The sequence below is a fragment of the Mytilus edulis genome, chromosome 11 (assembly GCF_963676685.1).
Source record: "Mytilus edulis chromosome 11, xbMytEdul2.2, whole genome shotgun sequence".
NCBI classification, from domain to species: Eukaryota; Metazoa; Mollusca; class Bivalvia; order Mytilida; family Mytilidae; genus Mytilus; species Mytilus edulis.
In genome coordinates, this window is record NC_092354.1 from 3,238,405 (window position 1) to 3,263,656 (window position 25,252).

The 25,252-nt window shown below is 35.2% G+C and overlaps 1 protein-coding gene across 1 annotated transcript in view; it reads right to left on the reverse strand.

Annotated features, from left to right (window-relative positions):
* LOC139493889 (uncharacterized) overlaps positions 1-25,252 on the reverse strand; it is a 105,564-nt gene that overhangs the window by 55,231 nt on the left and 25,081 nt on the right. Inside the window, exon 8 of the mRNA XM_071282054.1 lies at positions 15,397-15,477. Coding sequence (XP_071138155.1) covers positions 15,397-15,477 — 81 coding nt within the window. The remainder of the gene's footprint in view (positions 1-15,396; positions 15,478-25,252) is intronic.

Below are 25,252 nucleotides of genomic sequence, written 5' to 3' on the forward strand. Positions count from 1 at the left end.
AAAAAACTATGCTCCCTTTGTACATTTCCACTTTCCGTCAGTAGCAATGGATAGATGATAATGTCAAACTTTTCAATTACTTCCAGTATATGCTCTTTATGAATTCTCATGTCTGCTGATTGTTTCTTGAATATTTCTTCCAATAGCTTAGGATCCATCTTTCCTGTTTTTTTGAAGTTGTTCCATTGTAAGTGTGGTAATTCAAGTTGAAACTGCTGGGCTGTAACAATGCATGTAAAAGCATTTGCTAACCATTGGGGATCAAGTATGATGTATGACGAAATGTCTTCAAAAAATATCACGTTACCAATTTCATGTTGATACCTGAGAAAGAGATGAAGCTCCTTGTTATCAGTTATCGGAAGTGGTATTTTCTCACCTAGTTCTTTTAATCTTTCAAAAGAAATTATTTGTTTTCCGATCGTAAGTTCAGAGTTGATGGCTTTTTCCATCTGAATAAATTTAACAGGATATTCTCGATTCCAATTTGCGGTACTCTTTGCTGTGGCAAATATATCATTCCTCAATTTTTCAAAAGCATCGTCTACATCCTCTGTGTTGGAGATCAGGTGAATTGATCTCAGGTGAAGCTTGGAATCTTTAAAGATTTTATCAATGTAGGATTCGAGACGTTTTCTGCATTGTTCTTGGTCCTTTCGCAAAAACAAAAACAGTGATATTGTATTATTTCATTATCATTTAACCTAAACAGTCTTGTAACTATTACTATTCTCATATCTGTACTTTTCTGTGTCTTTTTTTCTAGAGCGGATGTATAAATACTCTGGCTTTCGTAAATTGTTATGATATAAATTAGGCTGTTAGTTTTCGCATTGAATTGTTTCATATGTTTCCAATCAGGATGTTTTTAAGCCGGCTTTGAGTCTTTTGTTTTTATGCTGATTGGTTTGTGCTTCGTACCGATCCAATGGAGAGGGTTGCGTGTTCACAAACATGCTTAACCCCACAACATTCTTAATGTGTCTATGTGTCTGTCCGACGTCAGTAGCCTGTAATTCAGTGGCTGTCGTTGATTAAAGCATGTCTGTCAATTAGTATTTAACAAATTGAATCGCTATAAATAAGGCCATAAGTTTTTCCGTTGTTTCAAATTTTTCATTTCGGGGACTATACGGTGTGTATTATTGTCGTTGTTGTACAGTTACCTACATTGTATGAGTGTTTATCATTTTTATCTGGTCGGTAGTTGTCTTATTGTCATACCACATCTCCTTATTTGCATACACTTTTATAGTAATAACATCTTCGAGTAGTGTGGCTACACATACAAACATTTTTTAAACTTGGACTTTTTGTGTTTGAGTTGATATTGTAGCACTCCTTTATTCTCTTTTCCTTTTCTGGCAATTGCAACTAGAAACATGTTCATGTATAGTTTATGTTTAGTCAGTCTTAAAAAAAATACAATAACATTTAAGGAAGGATATCTTTTACAAACACATTCATTTAACGACAAACTCAATAGTCCGACACAAATTTTTGAAAAGTACACCAAAAATAATTTTGCTTTTAAGTTTTCAATATAGCTTAGGGCTACTAGTTAGTTCAATCAATACAAATCAGCGGCGGTCGATATATCTGAGAAATGTCTTCGATGATAAATAAACATAGCTTATATTTTAATAGTTTTCTTTAATCAAAGAAAACCCCAGTACTTCTAGGATCTCATTCACACTTCATTCAAAAAATGTCCTTGAGATGTAAAATCATCAAGTAGAAAGATCAAGCACCACTTTAAAAACAAAAACGACAATCAGCATTGACAAGCTTGACCGTCAGGACAGAAAAAGATATACATTGTTATCGATATGACAAAGGTACATATTCGTACAGCAAAATGAAATAGATATTATACAATCTAGACTGAAACAATTTCCATAGTCTCTATTTAAACTGTGCTCTAACGTAACAGTGAATCAGCGATTCATTAACAACCCGTCGTGGTAAACTTGATCTAATTGTATCCAATACATTGGTGAAGTATTTCCAATGTCCATAGTCTAAACTTAACTAGAATACCGTTTTTATACGAACACAAGTTAAATTTACCTAAATATTTTCAAAGACGCAAATTCAGTCGTCAAGTTTTTATAAACAGTACCTAATTAACATGTCTACGCCATTGTTACTTTGATATAAATACCTGAAATTTGTCCTTGTGTGTACCAATTGCAATAACTGGTGGATCTAGAAGGTTGTGAGCTCCTTCGAGCAATACAGCTTCAGTTTTGTCGTTTATGCTTCCATAACAATGTATTGTATCCATCCAGAAATTGAATGTGCCTGTGATTAAAGACAAGTTAATATCTAAATATTTCGGTGGATGCCAGACTGCACTTGAAATGTGTCTTAAGAATACAATTACTTCTTTCAATAAAAACATATATAATGATTCATCCTGCAGACCGTTATAATATTGCAATTAAAAAATATAACTATTTAAATCAGTGTTTAAAAAGAGGCGAAAGTTACACACAGGCGAATCAACATTCATGAGTCAAAAAGAAAGCGATAACGATCGGGCAGATAAAAAAAACCCCAAAGAATAGACAAACAAAAGTATGCACAACATTTTATAGAACACAATCGAGAAAACAAAATGAACCTTGCATAAATCAGGGTTGAATCGAGGTCCTCAAGAAGGGTTCGCAGATCCTATATCACATTCAGCACTCGTCTTGTTGGTTGTGGAAAGTACAAATTCAGTGATAAGTCTCACTTGTAGGTCAGAGTCGACGTAAATAGAACGATATTGTGGTAACTACAAATGGAACATGCCTACTGTAATCTGTGGTAATAAAGACAATCTAATGATGGAGTCCGTAAATTGTCCATGTACAGAAAGCAAAACCCTATACATTAATAAAACGCATTGCGGGGCGCAACTTGATACGAGCGAAGAGGTCAAACCCTTAACAGTTTGGGTGAAAATTGACACTTCATTCATGCAAGCTTGATACAGATCTGAATTTGGATTCTGATTAAATATTTGACACATATATATATAAAGCTTTCTAAAAATTAATTTTTACAAAATTATAAACAAACCTACCATGAAGTTCTGCATAGTTAGATTCAGCATATAAAAAAACACCATTGAATTCAAATTTTGTTAAAATCAAACTAAATTTAATTTGGACCCATAGGACCTTAATGTGGATCAATTTAAACATGGGGCCAAAAATCCCAAATCTAAAAATACGGTTCCATTCAGCATAATAAAGAACCCACAGTGTTCTATGCTTTGAATTAAATCCCATTGAATATGGTCAAGAAATGAACAATTGATACATTTGTATTAGAAAAGTTTTGTTTTTGTTCTGTTTTTATAAACAGTTAAGACCATTGACCCAAAAGTCAATCCTAACCTTCATTTTTTAAATGAAACCTTTTGGTAACATTTCATTAATTTCCAATCACTAATATATGTAAGCTATTGTTTGGAAATCAAATGTCTTCGTACAACGCAAGATATTTGCAGTCGTATAAAAAAGGATGTTTTTATGAGATAAGAAGAAAACAACATTTGTGGTGATATCTTTTAAGCACTATATAAAATAGGTTAGCTACAAGTATATTACATGATTTTACTTGTAAAAGAGAGGGGAAAGGTACCAAAGGAACATTTATAATCATAAGACGAAAATAAACTGACAAAGGCATAACAAAGAACGCCAAAGACTAAAACGACAATCAAAAATATTCAAAACACAACGTAGAAAACTTAAGACTGAGCAACAGAAAACCCAACCAAAAACCGGGGGTGATTTCATACACTCAGGGAAGATTCTACTCTACATGTGCACCCGTCGTGTTGTTTGTGTATTTAAAAACCTGGTGATCAGTATAATTCGGTAGGTTACATACGAGACAAAAGTGGACGGGAATGTAGTTACGACTTTTGGAACATATCCGTCGTCATCTTTAAAACAGATATTCAATGATGTTAAACTAACTATTGATGGCATCTGTAAATTTTTAGAAGGGATAATTGCAATTGCACTTCTTTAACACTTGGCTTGATAGCTTTTTTGTGAGCAGCAACCTTCTGATAAGGACATCATGATAGAAAATACAAGTCCTAGAATATCGTATCAATTTGGAGATATATACTTCATGGGAAGACACTGCTAGAATGTTGCTACATAGGAAATGAATTGGGAAGCTGAAGTCATCTCTTTTGTCACGATATTTTGTTTTCATCCAATCCTCATTGTCAATTTCTAGATGCAAGTCAAGATAGTAAATGGCTATATTAAATGATTACACGAAAAGTAGTGTTGTTTAAAGCAAATAATAAAAATCATTTAACAAAAAAGCCACGCATTAAAATTTGCTGTCTTAAATGTTTAGTTTCATTGTTTTTATATGAACTGAACATCAAGAATAATTCGTATCTACGTTTAATATAATTATATCTTTAAATTTGATAAGGAAGCACAAATTGACTTTACAAACCGTAGGATACTGTGTCATCTATGTCATGTAAATTTGCTACGACAAGAAAAATTGCTTCTGAATTCAAAAACGTTTGATGTGTGTTGTAATACTCAATGTCACCAGCAAAATCCCACACTGTTAAATTTGCATAGTCGTCTTCGTCTTGTAAGTCTACAGCAGATCCGATTATACTTAACAGCTCATCCTTTGCCAGTTTAGAAATCGGCGGTTCTGTAATCTCCGGATAAGCAAACTGATAATTCATTTTGGGTTGAGGTTCTTTGTCATGTTCAATTTTTTTGGTGATTGTGCCCTTATTATCATCTGTTGATATCTGATCTGATGATGATATCTCCAATATGTCATGCTTTGGTTTTTCTTTATCTTGATGTAATTCTTTGACAATTGACTGTAATATTCTATTGTTGATACTTGTTTCTTTCACTAATCTTGTATCTACAAAAAAAATTGTAAAAAGTGTTCATAGTACAGAAGAAATCTATGGAAGTTAGGATTAAACTTCACCGATTTCATATGTTATATAATAAAAAAACAATAAAGAAAATCACATCCACCCCTTTCTCAGAAACTAAACACAAAACAATAATCTGTTAAGGCAACAGGTCATTATCAAGAAAAAAGTAAATTAACAAAAATACCGAACTATGCGGAAAATTCAAAACGGAAAGTCCGTATTCAAATGACAAAATCAAAGGTCAAACACATCAAACGAATCTGCATTTAAAAAATATATATCTTTCACTAATCTTGTATCTACAAAAAAAATCCGTATTCAAATGACATAATCAAAGGTCAAACACATCAAACGAATATAGATATCAATAACATTTTATTTTCATATAAAACCTTTACAGTAACAACTATCGCAGTAATTGAAATAGTGAAATTACAGTAGACATAAAGTATTTGTTAAAGGATTAAATTGCCATATACAACACTTAATCCAGACATCCATCTGATTAGACATTGTTATTTAGTTTTTTTGCGCTGATTGGATTGTATTCTTGAGAACAAATTTTAATAAGACGTTGAAGATCATATAAACGTCATGAAATGCAGGCACTAAAAATTTATTTAAAAAAATCCTAATTACACAGCTTTTTAAGTCTCAAGTATAAAAGAGTACACTGCAAAACAGTACAAATATAAAAAAACAAAACATTTTTACATATAATAAAACGGATGCGAGGATAAGTTTACATAAGCATAGTAATTTTTGCGAAGAAATTATTTTTGTGATAATGTAGTAGAGATCATTAGTCTGTATTTTAATTTAAATTACATCCAACAAGCCTATCTTTAATTCCATTAATTAAATATTGAATATTCATATTAGGTCTGAGACATACGGTTCATACTAGGATCTAGCAAAAATGTGTTTCCAAGAATTGAAAAATAAAAAAAAGAGTAAATACATAAAAACAGCATACACAGAACTTTAAAAAAAATTATAATTATGTTTACTATGATTTAGTTTTTCTATGATAACTTTGCAATAAATAAAACATGTAAAACGAGAGTGAGCAAAACATCGCATACTTACCTAACACTTTATTCCATTCCCAGTTACTTAGATTTATTCGACATCTCCGCCGATGAATTTCTATACCATTTGTGCTTTTAACGCTTTGTAACTCCTCCCCGAACAATCTTCGTACTAAGGAAGTCTTTCCAACAGATTTTTTTCCAACAATTATTAAATTTATATCCCGTCTTCTTTCTGAACCCGATTCAAGGGCGTTCAGATAAATGGCAATCGACTCATGATCCATCTTTTTTATTTGTTCTGGTATTTTGCTGTCTGAAATGTAAATAAATAAATGTTTATACTTAAACGTCATTAGTAAGAGGTAATACTCGTCTACTGATTTATACATATTAGGTCCGAGACATACAGTTCATATTAGGGCCTTCTCAATCGATTTATGAATTTCGAACAGCGGTGTCCTACTGTTGCCTTTATGATTATGTTGACGTCACATGCCTTGTGACAGCAACTAGTAAGAATGATTTTGACGTCACATGCCTTGTGAGAGGAACTAGTAAGAATGATTATCCAAAATATATTCAGCACGTTGAGGAAAGTATAAATTAGATAAGAATGATTTTAAAGTTAATGTGATCATGGTGATCTGTAATCAATCAATCTTCATCAATAGCCTACTTCACTTTTCCCATCAATTTGTTGTTTTTTTTCATCATTTTTCATTATAACATGCGCATCTGGTGCAAGAAAATTGGTACCGTTAATTTTATTACTACCACTGGGTCGATGCCTCTGCTGGTGGACTATTAGTCCCCGGGGTATCACCAACCCAGTAGCCAGTACTTCGGTACTGGCATGAAAATACGGATTTTTTGTGTTATTAAAATTTACTGTTACAAAATGATAAAAATTATTATAAATTAAGGAATGTATCTCCCTCATGCAAAGCTCTGATTCCTTTCACGGATTTGGCTATACTTTTTAGCTCATCTTTTATATAAGCTTTGGATTTCAAATATTTTGGCCACGAGCATCACTGAAGAGACATGTATTGTCGAAAAGCGCATCTGGTGCAAGAAAATTGGTATCGTTAATTTTATTATAAGCAGATATCAAGGTTTCTGTATATTAGAAACAAGTAATTATAAATCATTTCAGCCTGAATCTGAATAATTAACATTAGATGATTACCTTCAACTATTGGTGCTGCAGGTTCCTGTAAATGGGTGTCAGGAGTTACTTCTGGGGATGTCTTTGACATGGCAGTCTACAAAAAAAAGTATGCTATAAACTATCATGCCCCATGTGAAATTTTGTCAAATAGTTTAATACACATATTTTAATAGCCTTTCTACTTGCCACTAGGTTTAAAGGACAATAACTCTATATTTTACAGAAAGTTGAAATGCGCAATGCAATCACAACTTATGTTTACTAGACACAGACAATTATCTTGAATGGACCGTAATTCTTAACTTATTTTCAACTTTGATTCTGTTGTTTGCATCTATTTGTTATAATAGGTACAGTCATTGTATTGAACAAAATCATTCCTCTTCGCCGCATAATTTATAGATAATGCATAGTGATGCACGTTGACTAAATATGAAAGTGCATATGTAGTTGTCTCCCTTACTAGGATAATCAGTTTCAGAATGTTCATTGTTATTTTTCTTGTTTAAAACTATCAATTTCATGTTTCTTTATCTAATGATTTACATGATGCTTATTCAGTACATATTTGTGAAATTGAATAGATATTAGTATTTTGAATTCATTGGTTAAAGATATTCATTTATATTCTAAAATTTAGTATTTGCATTGTCACAAATCATTTACAACCTCCTTTGACAGACTTCAGGCCTATACATTTTATATGACTGGTTTGGTGTAATTGCATTGAATTGTCTGATGTCTGAAGTATACAGTCCAACCAATGAAAGCTGTACTGAATGCAAATCTTCCTGTAACTTATTGGAAATCCGAAATAAACTTTTTATAATTGAATCAGTGATAATAATGTACAGATTGAAAATATATTATTGATATTGAATAAATACTGTATCAAATGCAGTTTATACATCTATTTCAACCAACAAAGAGGATATTTTTTTGGTCAGGTAAATTAATCAATGAGCGATAGATTTCTCCAAGAAGAAATTTAAAGGTCTCAAATGAATAAACTACACAGATAACAATTGCTACTGTATTGATTGAATGGGACAGGTTAACTTACAAAAGTTTAAATACCTTGGTCAAGAGCAGACAACTCTGTGGTTCGCAATAACACATAATGAACGGGTATATAATCTGTTTATTGTTGGCATTGTAAAAAACAATCTAAATAAAAATTTATTATATTTAAACTAGCCAAAGTTTGTCAAGGGCAATGCCTCCAACAACACCACAATCATCAATACTGGGACCAACTACCATATCCCCAGGACCAACAAATTTCACCTCTAGACCAACAACCTCAGGGCGGACAACAAATTCCACCTCTAGACGAACAACCTCAGGGCGGACAACAAATTCCACCTCTAGACTAACAATTTCTGGACCAACAACAAGTTCCACATCTAGACCAACCAGATCTGGACCAACAACAAATTAATAATTATATATTTATTTAGAACGCCGGAATAATTGCTTGCTAATTCCGTTTCAGGTCTTCATATTTAGAATTTAAAATGAAAATTAAGTCAGAGTTATATATGATGAACTAATTTATTTGAATAAATAATTTGTTATATATATGCATACATAATCTATAATTATAGTTAATATTTAAAGAAAAATATTCAAAAACTAGCCAGGATCGTTTCTACAAAAGCGTATTAGGGACGTAGTAAAAATGAAATCGGATTACTGATTGTTTTTAAAGTCATAATGTTGACATCTCATATCTTAAAATCTCTGTGAATTATATTTTTGTTTCACTTATTTTGATAATTTACCAGTTTAATACACAATTATCTCTATCCAATGCAATAATATGTGAATATTTGGCGGTTATGCGTACCCTAAGAAGTCCAATTATGCCACGCGTACCCATATGACGCAGACACTGCTTTTATTATAAGCTTAATTTCACTCGTTTCATTTTCTTAAAAGAAATGATAGTTTTCGCTATAGTTCTTAGACTGGGTAAAAGAATAACACTAAAAAGCGATAAAAATGTATTTCAAGCTTAAATTGTATAATAAGAACATTTGAACTTCTGGAAATAGTTGCATAAGTTTTTGGGGTTTTTTTTGGAACGTTTTAAAAATCTAAAATATGTCCCCAAACATTTTCAGTTTGTCATAACCAGGCGTGGTGTTCTCGGAAGTATCCTTTCGTTTGAAGACACACTATAAGACAGATTTTGGGATGGACTTAAGATCATTTTAGAGCACTGACGCATCTCAAGTTTGAACGTTCTGATCATATCTTACATTTGTTTTTAATTGATTGAATTGTATATACTTCAGAGTAAAACAGTAAAGAAAAATAATACAGATATCATGTTAGTCTATAGAGTTAGTCATGCAAAAATTTTAATCCTCACAACTGAAATCTTTGTAATTATGTAAAGGGATTTTTTTTAACGTACTCTGTCTTCTACAATATGTACTTGAATGCAACAAAATCAAATGGAGATAAGGTTTTTACGTCAATGAGACAAAAACAAAGCGACACAAATTAAACAGAAGAAAGATGTGCATCCCCATTTGCAATTATATACTGGCATTTCATTAAGAAACTCTGTAAAGTTGATATCTATATTTTTCTTTCATTGCTTTTTTTTTTATAGAGAAACATAATTTTCGAAATACACATTGCAACTATTAAATTTAACCACGTCTCACCTTGAAAACCAGTATTGGTCCTTTTAACGAGACTGCAACCAAACGACATAATTAAACTATAATTATATACAATCCCAATAATTCCTCTAATATACAATAAAGATACTCAAAATTTATAAGAATATTTCAGGTTGATATTTATTTGTTTAATATCTTTTGATATTTTAAAGAGATTTTTTTTCCTTCTGGTATTGAAATTTAAACAATTGATTAAACGAAGTGAATATCTGTACTTTGGAAATCTTGAAATTTGTAAGAAAATTTAAAGTTGATATTTTGGTTTTTCTCACTGGGGTAATATTTTAGAGAATTGTTTTTTTGTATGGAAATTAAAACATTTGATATAACTAAGTCAATATGGGAAATCCGTAGTTTGCTTTTAAAAAAAAAAACCAATAGTTTAAAATCATACATTGTAACTGTTGACTATAACCACGGATTCGTTTAGATTAATATATAAATCATTGTTATAACCAAGTCCGACTTTTGAAATTCAAACTCTTTGTTTTTTATTAAAGTTAATTCAATATTTGAGAAGTTATTTAAGGTTTAATCAAATGAATATTTCATCTAAGTGTTAATTGTTAATAATTTTTGTTTACAGTATAATCTAACTAAACATGAATTTTAGAGTGCAATTAACTCGGCTTAAAGTTTTCACATGATTTATTTGTTGAAGTAGGCCGTTATTATTGAGTAAATAAGTTAGATCTGAGACTACTATAATATAAGTTATCTACATTCATATCCGTAATATATTAGATATTCTAACACCCTGTAGTACCCCAGTACACCCTGAGGCAAATTTATCCCCGGTCTTAATCCGAATCGGGCGAGTTTTAGGGAAATCGGCGTACAAACTGTAACGTGAAAACAACGTTATAGTAGTCTCAGGTTAGATTGACAGTGTACTCTTTGTACTTTGAATAGTACTGAAGATGAATTCCATTTTGTTTTACAATGTGAAAGCTATAGAGACTTAAGTAGGCAGTTCATGAAACCATATTATTATTGACGTCCGTTGTCGTTCAAATTAGTGCAACTCCTCAGTACTGAAAATATAAGATTGCGTAATTTGTGTAAACTCTTGATAAATGCACTTAATCCTAGGACCGAACTGTTATTTGTCAATTCTTGATGTTTACTTGCTTCTCTGATTTAGTATGTCATATGGTCATATTAAAAATATATATTTGTATTTATTGCACTGATAAGCATCATATCTGTGCTTAGAGTAATAAAGAATTGGATAGAATTATTTTTTTTATGTATGAAATGCACATTTAAGGCATATACAAACAATACAATAAAATATACACAATGGAAAAATTAACATATTAAACATCATTTATAAATAATTACATTAGATTCATGTTTCATTATGATACGTTATTCTGATTGGCTAACTGCACATAACGTGTTATTCCTTAAGCAGTTGTATCACACAATAAAACTTTTCATTCATGATGACACGAGGTCCCACAATCATGACAATAAAGTGCACAGGTAAATGAAATAAAAACTTTATAAAAGGTGTGTTTTCATGATTCTATAGGTAAAAATGTAATTATAAGTATTGAATGCTTTTTTTTGTGTAACTTTATAGGGTTGTAAAAGCGTTGACCGTGCGCACATTTTTAGTAAGAAGCGCTTACGCGCTTCATAAAAAATGTACTTCGGTCAACGCTTTTACACCCCAATAAATTTACAAAAAAGAGCATTCAATTCTTAAATGACTTTTTAATGAATGGAACAGTCAGCTGCATAATATGAAATGAAAATAGAATTAATTGTAATCTATCTGTTTCAGACAATTTAAAGTATTCTGGGCATATATTATTTATATCATTTTCAAGCTGATTACGTAAGATTTATTAATTTTACATTTTTAAGAAAAAGTGGGTTTTATCTTCAACCGAATTTATATTAAAATGTTAAAATATTCTATTTTCTCTTTGAATTCTTTTATATCTACCCCTCTCTATTTCCAAGAAATGGTCGGCTTACTCGCATTTTACATAATAATTTTCTATTTTCAAAACTATTTTTAGAAATGTATTTGTCTATTTCATATTTTGTCTTTATTTTACTGGTGTCATTAGTTAATTTTAATTTTTCAAAGAAAATATTTCCAAAGCTATCTTTTTTTTTTTTTTTTAATATTTTTTGAGAATAAAATCTTCTCTTGTTTATAGTTTATATCCTGTATTTTATTTATTTCTAATTTATTTGCATGAGCTATATTTTCTAAATATTAAAACCATGAAAATATACCGTTTGTGCTAAGCCATTTAGATAAACAGAAAGCATCATATAATAAATTGTTATTTTCATCACTAGAAATTCTTGCTAAATACTTCAATGATTGTACTTTAATAAATACATCTATGGGATACTGAGCTAGTTCTGCTCTTGCAGCTATATTGACAGATTGTTTACTAAGCCCCGGTATATATTTGTAAAATTTTAAATGTGTCTTCTCCATTTGGCTACTATCAATCATTGCTAGAATATCAAATTTACTCATGTCTTTAATTTGTGCTTGTCTTTCAGCTTTTATTATTTTTTCATAAAAATCCATATACCAAAATTCAGAATGATACATGAGAATAGGTTTAACAAGTGATGCGAACAATTTTTTGTATAGTTTTATAGACACATTTTCTAAAGGAGAAAAATACTTAAAAATAGAAAACAAAACTTTAGTAGTACCTTTCTCAACCATAATTCAGTGTGCGATGAAGTCAAAGTTAGATCGAATCTCTGATAGATTCTCCGTAGAATTGATTGAAATCAATTCCTAAAATATTATTGCACATTTTTTAAATCGTAAAACGAACTTGACATAAATCATTCATGTTAAATTTAAAATGGTTATAACCAAGAATTGACATAATTCTACAATAGATTGCTGACTAGACGAGCTCAGATTGGATGGAAATGATTAAGGCTCTTACGGGGAACGTAACATGTATGTCGATTCATTGGATTATGGAAAGTATCTCTTCGAGCTTCTTATCAAAAGGTTGCAATTGAATAAAAATGAAACATATCTCAAGTGCCGTGTGCTGGAAACCTCATAATGAAAGAATTATGCAAAATCAAAAAGTTTTATTTTAATAAAAATACATTTTATTCTCCAGTGCCGTTTACTATCCATATCCTCTTGTCATGCTTGTGTCTTTAAACAGACGATGAAATCTAGCATTCACCAATCTTAAAATCAATCAATGTACTAACAAAACATCGGATGACTACAAGTTCTTTTGGGTGGTGACAGGCACTTGTATCAGAAAAAGAATCGCATCTCTATATCCAAAAGTTAGGTTAAGGTACACTTCACAGACACATGTTTTCTGGTGACAAGTTCCTGTGTGGATGATGAATAAATGACCGGGAATTCAACCTCACCGTAACAACTATTATATTGTTAATCAGTATACTCTACTTTGTTGTTATATATTATAAAAAGTCATATGAAACTTCAAATTAAAAAAAAAAGGATGCATACGTTTTTTTTTACAACTATAACATTGAATAAGTATAGTTTTCATTCTAAAACATATGTACTGTCATATACTTTTTTTCTGAAGAAATTTCTTTAACTTGTCCACATTTAGAAGATTACTTTTTTTAATTGCTTGATTCCAGGATGCAATTCGCCGACATATTTTCCGTATGCAAGTAACCTTAGCGTGACCTTTCTTGTAATTGATCGCAATTCGCATCGATATGTCATTTAAATAAACCATATTTTGATTGTACATGTGGAAGTGCATAGTGGTCATTCTTTTGAAATAATTAGTTTCAGTGAACTGGTAAAGGTTATGACCCTTAAACGTCTCTTACAAAGATGAAAAGTGTATGAAATATTGCAAAAATATAACTACTATACAAAAAGATTATATTGGAATAAATCCCTTAAAAAGCATCTAACGTATACGAAAATCACGAGGAATATCCAGAATTGTGCACACTTCTTTCCACCGTATACCGTGGGCATAGTATGTCTACGGCTGTCCTCAATATAGGGTGGACACCACGCCCACGGCTGTCCTCGGTATAGGGTTGGCACTACGCCCATGGATGTCCACGGCATAGGGTGGGCACCACGCCCACGGTGGACAGAGAGTGGACGGCATTGGTTTGTCCACCGTGGGCGAGTGGAAATGACAAAGTCCACCTGGACGGTAGTGTATATACCTAGGAGATACCAAGCTGCAGGGGTTAAAAAATTTTGTTACAGCTAACTAGCCGAGGACTTATTGGCAGCAGGATTTTACTAGCCCTGTTGGAAGAACTGCTATACATCAAAACTGAGCTGCTAGCCCTAGCATGCCTTAAAAATCAAGAGCTTGCTGCAAAATACAAAGTGGGTGTCCTTTGTTTTGAAGGAGACATTATACACTGTATTTAATAATTTTTGTTGATCTGTTATTTATTCTTTTGGTGATTAACCTAACTTATTTGTTCCCATATTCAAAGCAGACCTTTTTTTTGCGTGTTTGGGGCAACTAACGGCATATTCACAGAGCATTGTCTGTTTTTTTCATCAGCAACAGCCAACCTTGCCAGGGGAATCATTGTGTCCCAGTTCTGCCAACTTTTCAGGAAGTGAATTCGTGATTTGTTGGCCAAATTGTAAAGATCAAAGAGAAAAAAACAACTAAGTTTAAAGACTAAAGACTTGGCAGCCCTTCTGTCCTGGACACTATTAATTTTTTTCCGCTGCTTTTCCATGTCGTAATTAGCATTTTCGGGGGGGGGGGGGGTGAATTTTCAGCCTCGTTACTCCTTTCATCTACCGTTTTTCGTTTTGAAACTGACGAAGTTCCTTCGGTTCCCATACTAAAATATTAAGAAATATTTTGTTGCATGGTTTTGTGCTCAAGAGCTGTGCAACAAGACAGGTCAATACCAATCAATACATCATACCCCCAAATACCATTAATTGAAAATCTCGGCACGATAAGCAATGTACAATACCCCAAGCCATGGTATGAGAAATCGATATTTAAAGTACGAGAATTGCGATCAACACATGATACCAGACAACCCAGACATGCCAGAGTTATTTGTTCTAATTTTAAAATATGTACAACAGGACCTGTACAAACCAGTTCAAATTCTTGGAATCCCAGATGATTTAATTGAATCGAATTGGCTAACATAGAATTGTGATGAAGGGATTTTTCACTTTCTATTTTGGAAACATCAAGAATTTTTTGTTACTAGTCAGTTGGGCATATCGGATTACACATTTTAATTGCCCGAGGCATTATTGATCTAGTCCCGGGCGTCGGGCTAGTGGATTTTTAACCCCTGCAGCTGATGACACAAAAAATAAGAGACATCCAACAGATGAGAACACAGATTTAAAACATTTGTCTTTCACATATGCCAACATGTATATTAGGCAACAAGCTTGGAATTGTCAACTTACATTGTTAACTGACAACAAATACTACAAAGACATTGAAAACTACAGGCAACCATTTATTGTAATTTCTTTGTACCAAGTCTGTTTTGTCTCTTATAATCTGTGAATATCTTTTAAAGTAAGACAAGACTATTTACCTTAAGGAAGTCCATCACTTCTTTCTTCTTCTCTTCAGAACAATGCCATGATATTTTTACCAGATCATAAGGAGTCTTACCCTGAAATACAATCAAATAATCTTTCATTAATTATACACATATATATCTTTTATTTCAAAAAACTGTAAAACATTAAAAAATAGGTAACTGTTGCATTAATTTTACCTATGCAATGGAGAGTGTTGTGTTATTTATATATACTTGAAACAAAAACCAGTGAACATAAACCAAAAACAAATATGAAATGCCATTATAAAGAGCTCAATGAATAATATTTGAGATTTTGCTGTTAAAGAAACTATTGAATGATTGGTGTAAAGTGTGTGGGTGAAATGTGATAAGATGGAGTATAATCAAATGGTAGTTTTGTTAATAGTGTATGATTGGTGTAAGATGTGTTGCTGGAGTATAATTAAATGGTAGTTGTGTTAGTAGTGTATGATTGGTGTAAGATATGTTGCCGGAGTATGCTTAGATGGTAGTTTTGATAAAAGTGTATGATTGGTGTAGGGTGTGTTGGTGGAATGTGATTGAATGGTAGTTTTGTTAATAGTGTATAATTGGTGTAAGGTGTATTGGTAGAATGTGATTAGATGGTAGTTTTGTAAGTAGTTTAGGATTCGTGTTAGGTGTGTTAGTGGAGTATGATGAGATGGCAGTTGTGTCAGTAATGTAGGATTGGTGTTAGGTGTGTTGGTAGAGTATGATGAGATGGTAGTTATGTCAGTAAAGTAGGATTGGTGTTAGGTGTGTTGGTGGAGTATGAAGAGATGGTAGTAGTGTCAGTAATGTAGGATTGGTGTTAGGTGTGTTGGTGGAGTATGATGAGATGGTAGTAGTGTCAGTAATGTAGGATTGGTGTTAGGTGTGTTGGTGGAGTATGATGAGATGGTAGTTGTGTCAGTAATGTAGGATTGGTGTAAGTTGTGTTGGTGGAGTATGATGAGATGGTAGTTGTGTCGTAATGTAGGATTGGTGTTAGGTGTGTTGGTGGAGTATGATGAGATGGTAGTTGTGTCAGTAATGTAGGATTGGTGTAAGTTGTGTTGGTGGAGTATGATGAGATGGTAGATGTGTCAGTAATGTAGGATTGGTGTAAGTTGTGTTGGTGGAGTATGATGAGATGGTAGTTGTGTCAGTAATGTAGGATTGGTGTTAGATGTGTTGGTGGATATGATGAGATGGTAGTTGTGTCAGTAATGTAGGATTGGTGTTAAGTGTGTTGGTGATGTATGATGAGATGGTTGTTGTATCAGTAGTGTAGGATTGGTGTAGGGTGTGTTGGTAGAGTATGATGAGATGGTAGTTGTGTCAGTTATGTAGGATTGGTGTTAGATGTATTGGTGGAGTATGATGAGATGGTAGTTGTGTCAGTAATGTAGGATTGGTGTTAAGTGTGTTGGTGATGTATGATGAGATGGTTGATGTATCAGTAGTGTAGGATTGGTGTAGGGTGTGTTGGTAGAGTATGATGAGATGGTAGTTGTGTCAGTTATGTAGGATTGGTGTTAGATGTATTGGTGGAGTATGATGAGATGGTAGTTGTGTCAGTAATGTAGGATTGGTGTTAGGTGAGTTGGTGTAGAATGATGAGATGGTAGTTGTGTCAGTAGTGTATGATTGGTGTTAGGTGTGTTGGTGGAGTATGAGATGGTAGTTGTGTCAGTAATGTAGGATTGATGTTAGGTGTGTTGGTGAAATATGATGAGATGGTAGTTGTGTCAGTAGGGTAGGATTGGTGTTAGGTGTGTTGTTGGAGTATGATGAGATGGTAGTTGTATCAGTAGTGTAGGATTGGTGTAGGGTGTGTTGATAGAGTATGATGAGATGATTGTTGTGTCAGTAGTGTAGGATTGGTGTAGGGTGAGTTGGTAGAGTATGATGAGATGGTAGTTGTGTCAGTAGTATATGATTGGTGTAGGGTGTGTTGGTGGAGTATGATGAGATGGTAGTTGTGTCAGTAGTGTAGGATTGGTGTTAGGTGTGTTGGTGGAGTATGATAAGATGGTAGTTGTGTCAGTAGTGTAGGATTGGTGTAGGGTGAGTTGGTAGAGTATGATGAGATGGTTGTTGTGTCAGTAGTATATGATTGATGTAGGGTGTGTTGGTGGAGTAAGATGAGATGGTAGTTGTGTCAGTAGTGTATGATTGGTGTAGGGTGTGTTGGTGGAGTATAATGAGATGGTTGTTGTGTCAGTAATGTAGGATTGGTGTAGGGTGAGTTGGTAGAGTATGATGAGATGGTTGTTGTGTCAGTAGTGTAGGATTGGTGTAGGGTGTGTTGGTAGAGTATGATGAGATGGTTGTTGTGTCAGTAGTATATGATTGATGTAGGGTGTGTTGGTGGAGTATGATGAGATGGTTGTTGTGTCAGTAGTATATGATTGGTGTAGGGTGTGTTGGTGGAGTATAATGAGATGGTTGTTGTGTCAGTAATGTAGGATTGGTGTAGGGTGAGTTGGTAGAGTATGATGAGATGGTTGTTGTGTCAGTAGTGTAGGATTGGTGTAGGGTGAGTTGGTAGAGTATAATGAGATGGTAGTTGTGTCAGTAGTGTAGGATTGGTGTTAGGTGTGTTGGTAGAGTATGATGAGATGGTAGTTGTGTCAGTTATGTAGGATTGGTGTTAGATGTATTGGTGGAGTATAATGAGATGGTAGTTGTGTCAGTAATGTAGGATTGGTGTTAGGTGAGTTGGTAGAGAATGATGAGATGGTAGTTGTGTCAGTAGTGTATGATTGGTGTTAGGTGTGTTGGTGGAGTATGATGAGATGGTAGTTGTGTCAGTAATGTAGGATTGGTGTTAGGTGTGTTGGTGAAATATGATGAGATGGTAGTTGTGTCAGTAGGGTAGGATTGGTGTTAGGTGTGTTGTTGGAGTATGATGAGATGGTAGTTGTATCAGTAGTGTAGGATTGGTGTAGGGTGTGTTGATAGAGTATGATGAGATGGTAGTTGTGTCAGTAATGTAGAATTGGCGTTAGGTGTGTTGGTGGAGTATGATGAGATGGTTGTTGTGTCAGTAATGTAGGATTGGTGAAGGGTGAGTTGGTAGAGTATGATGAGATGGTTGTTGTGTCAGTAGTGTAGGATTGGTGTAAGGTGTGTTGGTGGAGTATGATGAGATGGTAGTTGTGTCAGTAGTATATGATTGATGTAGTGTGTGTTGGTAGAGTATGATGAGATGGAAGTTGTGTCAGTAGTGTAGGATTGGTGTTAAGTGTGTTGGTGATGTATGATGAGATGGTTGTTGTATCAGTAGTGTAGGATTGGTGTAGGGTGTGTTGGTAGAGTATGATGAGATGGTAGTTTTGTCAGTTATGTAGGATTGGTGTTAGATGTATTGGTGGAGTATGATGAGATGGTAGTTGTGTCAGTAATGTAGGATTGGTGTTAAGTGTGTTGGTAGAGTATGATGAGATGGTAGTTGTGTCAGTAGTGTAGGATTGGTGTAAGGTGTGTTGGTGGAGTATGATGAGATGGTAGTTGTGTCAGTAGTATATGATTGATGTAGTGTGTGTTGGTAGAGTATGATGAGATGGAAGTTGTGTCAGTAGTATATGATTGGTGTTAGGTGTGTTGGTGGAGTATGATGAGATGGTAGTTGTGTCAGTAATGTAGGATTGGTGTAAGTTGTGTTGGTGGAGTATGATGAGATGGTAGTTGTGTCGTAATGTAGGATTGGTGTTAGGTGTGTTGGTGGAGTATGATGAGATGGTAGTTGTGTCAGTAATGTAGGATTGGTGTAAGTTGTGTTGGTGGAGTATGATGAGATGGTAGATGTGTCAGTAATGTAGGATTGGTGTAAGTTGTGTTGGTGGAGTATGATGAGATGGTAGTTGTGTCAGTAATGTAGGATTGGTGTTAGATGTGTTGGTGGAGTATGATGAGATGGTAGTTGTGTCAGTAATGTAGGATTGGCGTTAAGTGTGTTGGTGATGTATGATGAGATGGTTGTTGTATCAGTAGTGTAGGATTGGTGTAGGGTGTGTTGGTAGAGTATGATGAGATGGTAGTTGTGTCAGTTATGTAGGATTGGTGTTAGATGTATTGGTGGAGTATGATGAGATGGTAGTTGTGTCAGTAATGTAGGATTGGTGTTAAGTGTGTTGGTGATGTATGATGAGATGGTTGATGTATCAGTAGTGTAGGATTGGTGTAGGGTGTGTTGGTAGAGTATGATGAGATGGTAGTTGTGTCAGTTATGTAGGATTGGTGTTAGATGTATTGGTGGAGTATGATGAGATGGTAGTTGTGTCAGTAATGTAGGATTGGTGTTAGGTGAGTTGGTGTAGAATGATGAGATGGTAGTTGTGTCAGTAGTGTATGATTGGTGCTAGGTGTGTTGGTGGAGTATGATGAGATGGTAGTTGTGTCAGTAATGTAGGATTGATGTTAGGTGTGTTGGTGAAATATGATGAGATGGTAGTTGTGTCAGTAGGGTAGGATTGGTGTTAGGTGTGTTGTTGGAGTATGATGAGATGGTAGTTGTATCAGTAGTGTAGGATTGGTGTAGGGTGTGTTGATAGAGTATGATGAGATGATTGTTGTGTCAGTAGTGTAGAATTGGTGTAGGGTGAGTTGGTAGAGTATGATGAGATGGTAGTTGTGTCAGTAGTATATGATTGGTGTAGGGTGTGTTGGTGGAGTATGATGAGATGGTAGTTGTGTCAGTAGTATAGGATTGGTGTTAGGTGTGTTGGTGGAGTATGATAAGATGGTAGTTGTGTCAGTAGTGTAGGATTGGTGTAGGGTGAGTTGGTAGAGTATGATGAGATGGTTGTTGTGTCAGTAGTATATGATTGATGTAGGGTGTGTTGGTGGAGTAAGATGAGATGGTAGTTGTGTCAGTAGTGTATGACTGGTGTAGGGTGTGTTGGTGGAGTATAATGAGATGGTTGTTGTGTCAGTAATGTAGGATTGGTGTAGGGTGAGTTGGTAGAGTATGATGAGATGGTTGTTGTGTCAGTAGTGTAGGATTGGTGTAGGGTGTGTTGGTAGAGTATGATGAGATGGTTGTTGTGTCAGTAGTATATGATTGATGTAGGGTGTGTTGGTGGAGTATGATGAGATGGTTGTTGTGTCAGTAGTATATGATTGGTGTAGGGTGTGTTGGTGGAGTATAATGAGATGGTTGTTGTGTCAGTAATGTAGGATTGGTGTAGGGTGAGTTGGTAGAGTATGATGAGATGGTTGTTGTGTCAGTAGTGTAGGATTGGTGTAGGGTGAGTTGGTAGAGTATAATGAGATGGTAGTTGTGTCAGTAGTGTAGGATTGGTGTTAGGTGTGTTGGTAGAGTATGATGAGATGGTAGTTGTGTCAGTTATGTAGGATTGGTGTTAGATGTATTGGTGGAGTATGATGAGATGGTAGTTGTGTCAGTAATGTAGGATTGGTGTTAGGTGAGTTGGTGGAGAATGATGAGATGGTAGTTGTGTCAGTAGTGTATGATTGGTGTTAGGTGTGTTGGTGGAGTATGATGAGATGGTAGTTGTGTCAGTAATGTAGGATTGGTGTTAGGTGTGTTGGTGAAATATGATGAGATGGTAGTTGTGTCAGTAGGGTAGGATTGGTGTTAGGTGTGTTGTTGGAGTATGATGAGATGGTAGTTGTATCAGTGTTGTAGGATTGGTGTAGGGTGTGTTGATAGAGTATGATGAGATGGTAGTTGTGTCAGTAATGTAGAATTGGCGTTAGGTGTGTTGGTGGAGTATGATGAGATGGTTGTTGTGTCAGTTATGTAGGATTGGTGTTAGATGTATTGGTGGAGTATGATGAGATGGTAGTTGTGTCAGTAATGTAGGATTGGTGTTAGGTGAGTTGGTGTAGAATGATGAGATGGTAGTTGTATCAGTGTTGTAGGATTGGTGTAGGGTGTGTTGATAGAGTATGATGAGATGGTAGTTGTGTCAGTAGTGTAGGATTGGTGTAGGGTGAGTTGGTAGAGTATGATGAGATGGTAGTTGTGTCAGTTATGTAGGATTGGTGTTAGATGTATTGGTGGAGTATGATGAGATGGTAGTTGTGTCAGTAATGTAGGATTGGTGTTAGGTGAGTTGGTGTAGAATGATGAGATGGTAGTTGTGTCAGTAGTGTATGATTGGTGTTAGGTGTGTTGGTGGAGTATGATGAGATGGTAGTTGTGTCAGTAATGTAGGATTGATGTTAGGTGTGTTGGTGAAATATGATGAGATGGTAGTTGTGTCAGTAGGGTAGGATTGGTGTTAGGTGTGTTGTTGGAGTATGATGAGATGGTAGTTGTATCAGTAGTGTAGGATTGGTGTAGGGTGTGTTGATAGAGTATGATGAGATGATTGTTGTGTCAGTAGTGTAGAATTGGTGTAGGGTGAGTTGGTAGAGTATGATAAGATGGTAGTTGTGTCAGTAGTATATGATTGGTGTAGGGTGTGTTGGTGGAGTATGATGAGATGGTAGTTGTGTCAGTAGTATAGGATTGGTGTTAGGTGTGTTGGTGGAGTATGATAAGATCGTAGTTGTGTCAGTAGTGTAGGATTGGTGTAGGGTGAGTTGGTAGAGTATGATGAGATGGTTGTTGTGTCAGTAGTATATGATTGATGTAGGGTGTGTTGGTGGAGTAAGATGAGATGGTAGTTGTGTCAGTAGTGTATGACTGGTGTAGGGTGTGTTGGTGGAGTATAATGAGATGGTTGTTGTGTCAGTAATGTAGGATTGGTGTAGGGTGAGTTGGTAGAGTATGATGAGATGGTTGTTGTGTCAGTAGTGTAGGATTGGTGTAGGGTGTGTTGGTAGAGTATGATGAGATGGTTGTTGTGTCAGTAGTATATGATTGATGTAGGGTGTGTTGGTGGAGTATGATGAGATGGTTGTTGTGTCAGTAGTATATGATTGGTGTAGGGTGTGTTGGTGGAGTATAATGAGATGGTTGTTGTGTCAGTAATGTAGGATTGGTGTAGGATGAGTTGGTAGAGTATGATGAGATGGTTGTTGTGTCAGTAGTGTAGGATTGGTGTAGGGTGAGTTGGTAGAGTATAATGAGATGGTAGTTGTGTCAGTAGTGTAGGATTGGTGTTAGGTGTGTTGGTAGAGTATGATGAGATGGTAGTTGTGTCAGTTATGTAGGATTGGTGTTAGATGTATTGGTGGAGTATGATGAGATGGTAGTTGTGTCAGTAATGTAGGATTGGTGTTAGGTGAGTTGGTGGAGAATGATGAGATGGTAGTTGTGTCAGTAGTGTATGATTGGTGTTAGGTGTGTTGGTGGAGTATGATGAGATGGTAGTTGTGTCAGTAATGTAGGATTGGTGTTAGGTGTGTTGGTGAAATATGATGAGATGGTAGTTGTGTCAGTAGGGTAGGATTGGTGTTAGGTGTGTTGTTGGAGTATGATGAGATGGTAGTTGTATCAGTGTTGTAGGATTGGTGTAGGGTGTGTTGATAGAGTATGATGAGATGGTAGTTGTGTCAGTAATGTAGAATTGGCGTTAGGTGTGTTGGTGGAGTATGATGAGATGGTTGTTGTGTCAGTAATGTAGGATTGGTGAAGGGTGAGTTGGTAGAGTATGATGAGATGGTAGTTGTGTCAGTAGTGTAGGATTGGTGTAAGGTGTGTTGGTGGAGTATGATGAGATGGTAGTTGTGTCAGTAGTATATGATTGATGTAGTGTGTGTTGGTAGAGTATGATGAGATGGAAGTTGTGTCAGTAGTGTAGGATTGGTGTTAAGTGTGTTGGTGATGTATGATGAGATGGTTGTTGTATCAGTAGTGTAGGATTGGTGTAGGGTGTGTTGGTAGAGTATGATGAGATGGTAGTTGTGTCAGTTATGTAGGATTGGTGTTAGATGTATTGGTGGAGTATGATGAGATGGTAGTTGTGTCAGTAATGTAGGATTGGTGTTAAGTGTGTTGGTGGAGTAAGATGAGATGGTAGTTGTGTCAGTAGTGTAGGATTGGTGTAAGGTGTGTTGGTGGAGTATGATGAGATGGTAGTTGTGTCAGTAGTATATGATTGATGTAGTGTGTGTTGGTAGAGTATGATGAGATGGAAGTTGTGTCAGTAGTATATGATTGGTGTTAGGTGTGTTGGTGAAGTATGATGAGATGGTAGTTGTGTCAGTAATGTAGGATTGGTGTAAGTTGTGTTGGTGGAGTATGATGAGATGGTAGTTGTGTCGTAATGTAGGATTGGTGTTAGGTGTGTTGGTGGAGTATGATGAGATGGTAGTTGTGTCAGTAATGTAGGATTGGTGTAAGTTGTGTTGGTGGAGTATGATGAGATGGTAGATGTGTCAGTAATGTAGGATTGGTGTAAGTTGTGTTGGTGGAGTATGATGAGATGGTAGTTGTGTCAGTAATGTAGGATTGGTGTTAGATGTGTTGGTGGAGTATGATGAGATGGTAGTTGTGTCAGTAATGTAGGATTGGTGTTAAGTGTGTTGGTGATGTATGATGAGATGGTTGTTGTATCAGTAGTGTAGGATTGGTGTAGGGTGTGTTGGTAGAGTATGATGAGATGGTAGTTGTTTCAGTTATGTAGGATTGGTGTTAGATGTATTGGTGGAGTATGATGAGATGGTAGTTGTGTCAGTAATGTAGGATTGGTGTTAAGTGTGTTGGTGATGTATGATGAGATGGTTGATGTATCAGTAGTGTAGGATTGGTGTAGGGTGTGTTGGTAGAGTATGATGAGATGGTAGTTGTGTCAGTTATGTAGGATTGGTGTTAGATGTATTGGTGGAGTATGATGAGATGGTAGTTGTGTCAGTAATGTAGGATTTGTGTTAGGTGAGTTGGTGTAGAATGATGAGATGGTAGTTGTGTCAGTAGTGTATGATTGGTGTTAGGTGTGTTGGTGGAGTATGATGAGATGGTAGTTGTGTCAGTAATGTAGGATTGATGTTAGGTGTGTTGGTGAAATATGATGAGATGGTAGTTGTGTCAGTAGGGTAGGATTGGTGTTAGGTGTGTTGTTGGAGTATGATGAGATGGTAGTTGTATCAGTAGTGTAGGATTGGTGTAGGGTGTGTTGATAGAGTATGATGAGATGATTGTTGTGTCAGTAGTGTAGGATTGGTGTAGGGTGAGTTGGTAGAGTATGATGAGATGGTAGTTGTGTCAGTAGTATATGATTGGTGTAGGGTGTGTTGGTTGAGTATGATGAGATGGTAGTTGTGTCAGTAGTGTAGGATTGGTGTTAGGTGTGTTGGTGGAGTATGCTAAGATGGTAGTTGTGTCAGTAGTGTAGGATTGGTGTAGGGTGAGTTGGTAGAGTATGATGAGATGGTTGTTGTGTCAGTAGTATATGATTGATGTAGGGTGTGTTGGTGGAATAAGATGAGATGGTAGTTGTGTCAGTAGTGTATGATTGGTGTAGGGTGTGTTGGTGGAGTATAATGAGATGGTTGTTGTGTCAGTAATGTAGGATTGGTGTAGGGTGAGTTGGTAGAGTATGATGAGATGGTTGTTGTGTCAGTAGTGTAGGATTGGTGTAGGGTGTGTTGGTGGAGTATGATGAGATGGTTGTTGTGTCAGTAGTATATGATTGATGTAGGGTGTGTTGGTGGAGTATGATGAGATGGTTGTTGTGTCAGTAGTATATGATTGGTGTAGGGTGTGTTGGTGGAGTATAATGAGATGGTTGTTGTGTCAGTAATGTAGGATTGGTGTAGGGTGAGTTGGTAGAGTATGATGAGATGGTTGTTGTGTCAGTAGTGTAGGATTGGTGTAGGGTGAGTTGGTAGAGTATAATGAGATGGTAGTTGTGTCAGTAGTGTAGGATTGGTGTTAGGTGTGTTGGTGGAGAATGATGAGATGGTAGTTGTGTCAGTAGTGTATGATTGGTGTTAGGTGTGTTGG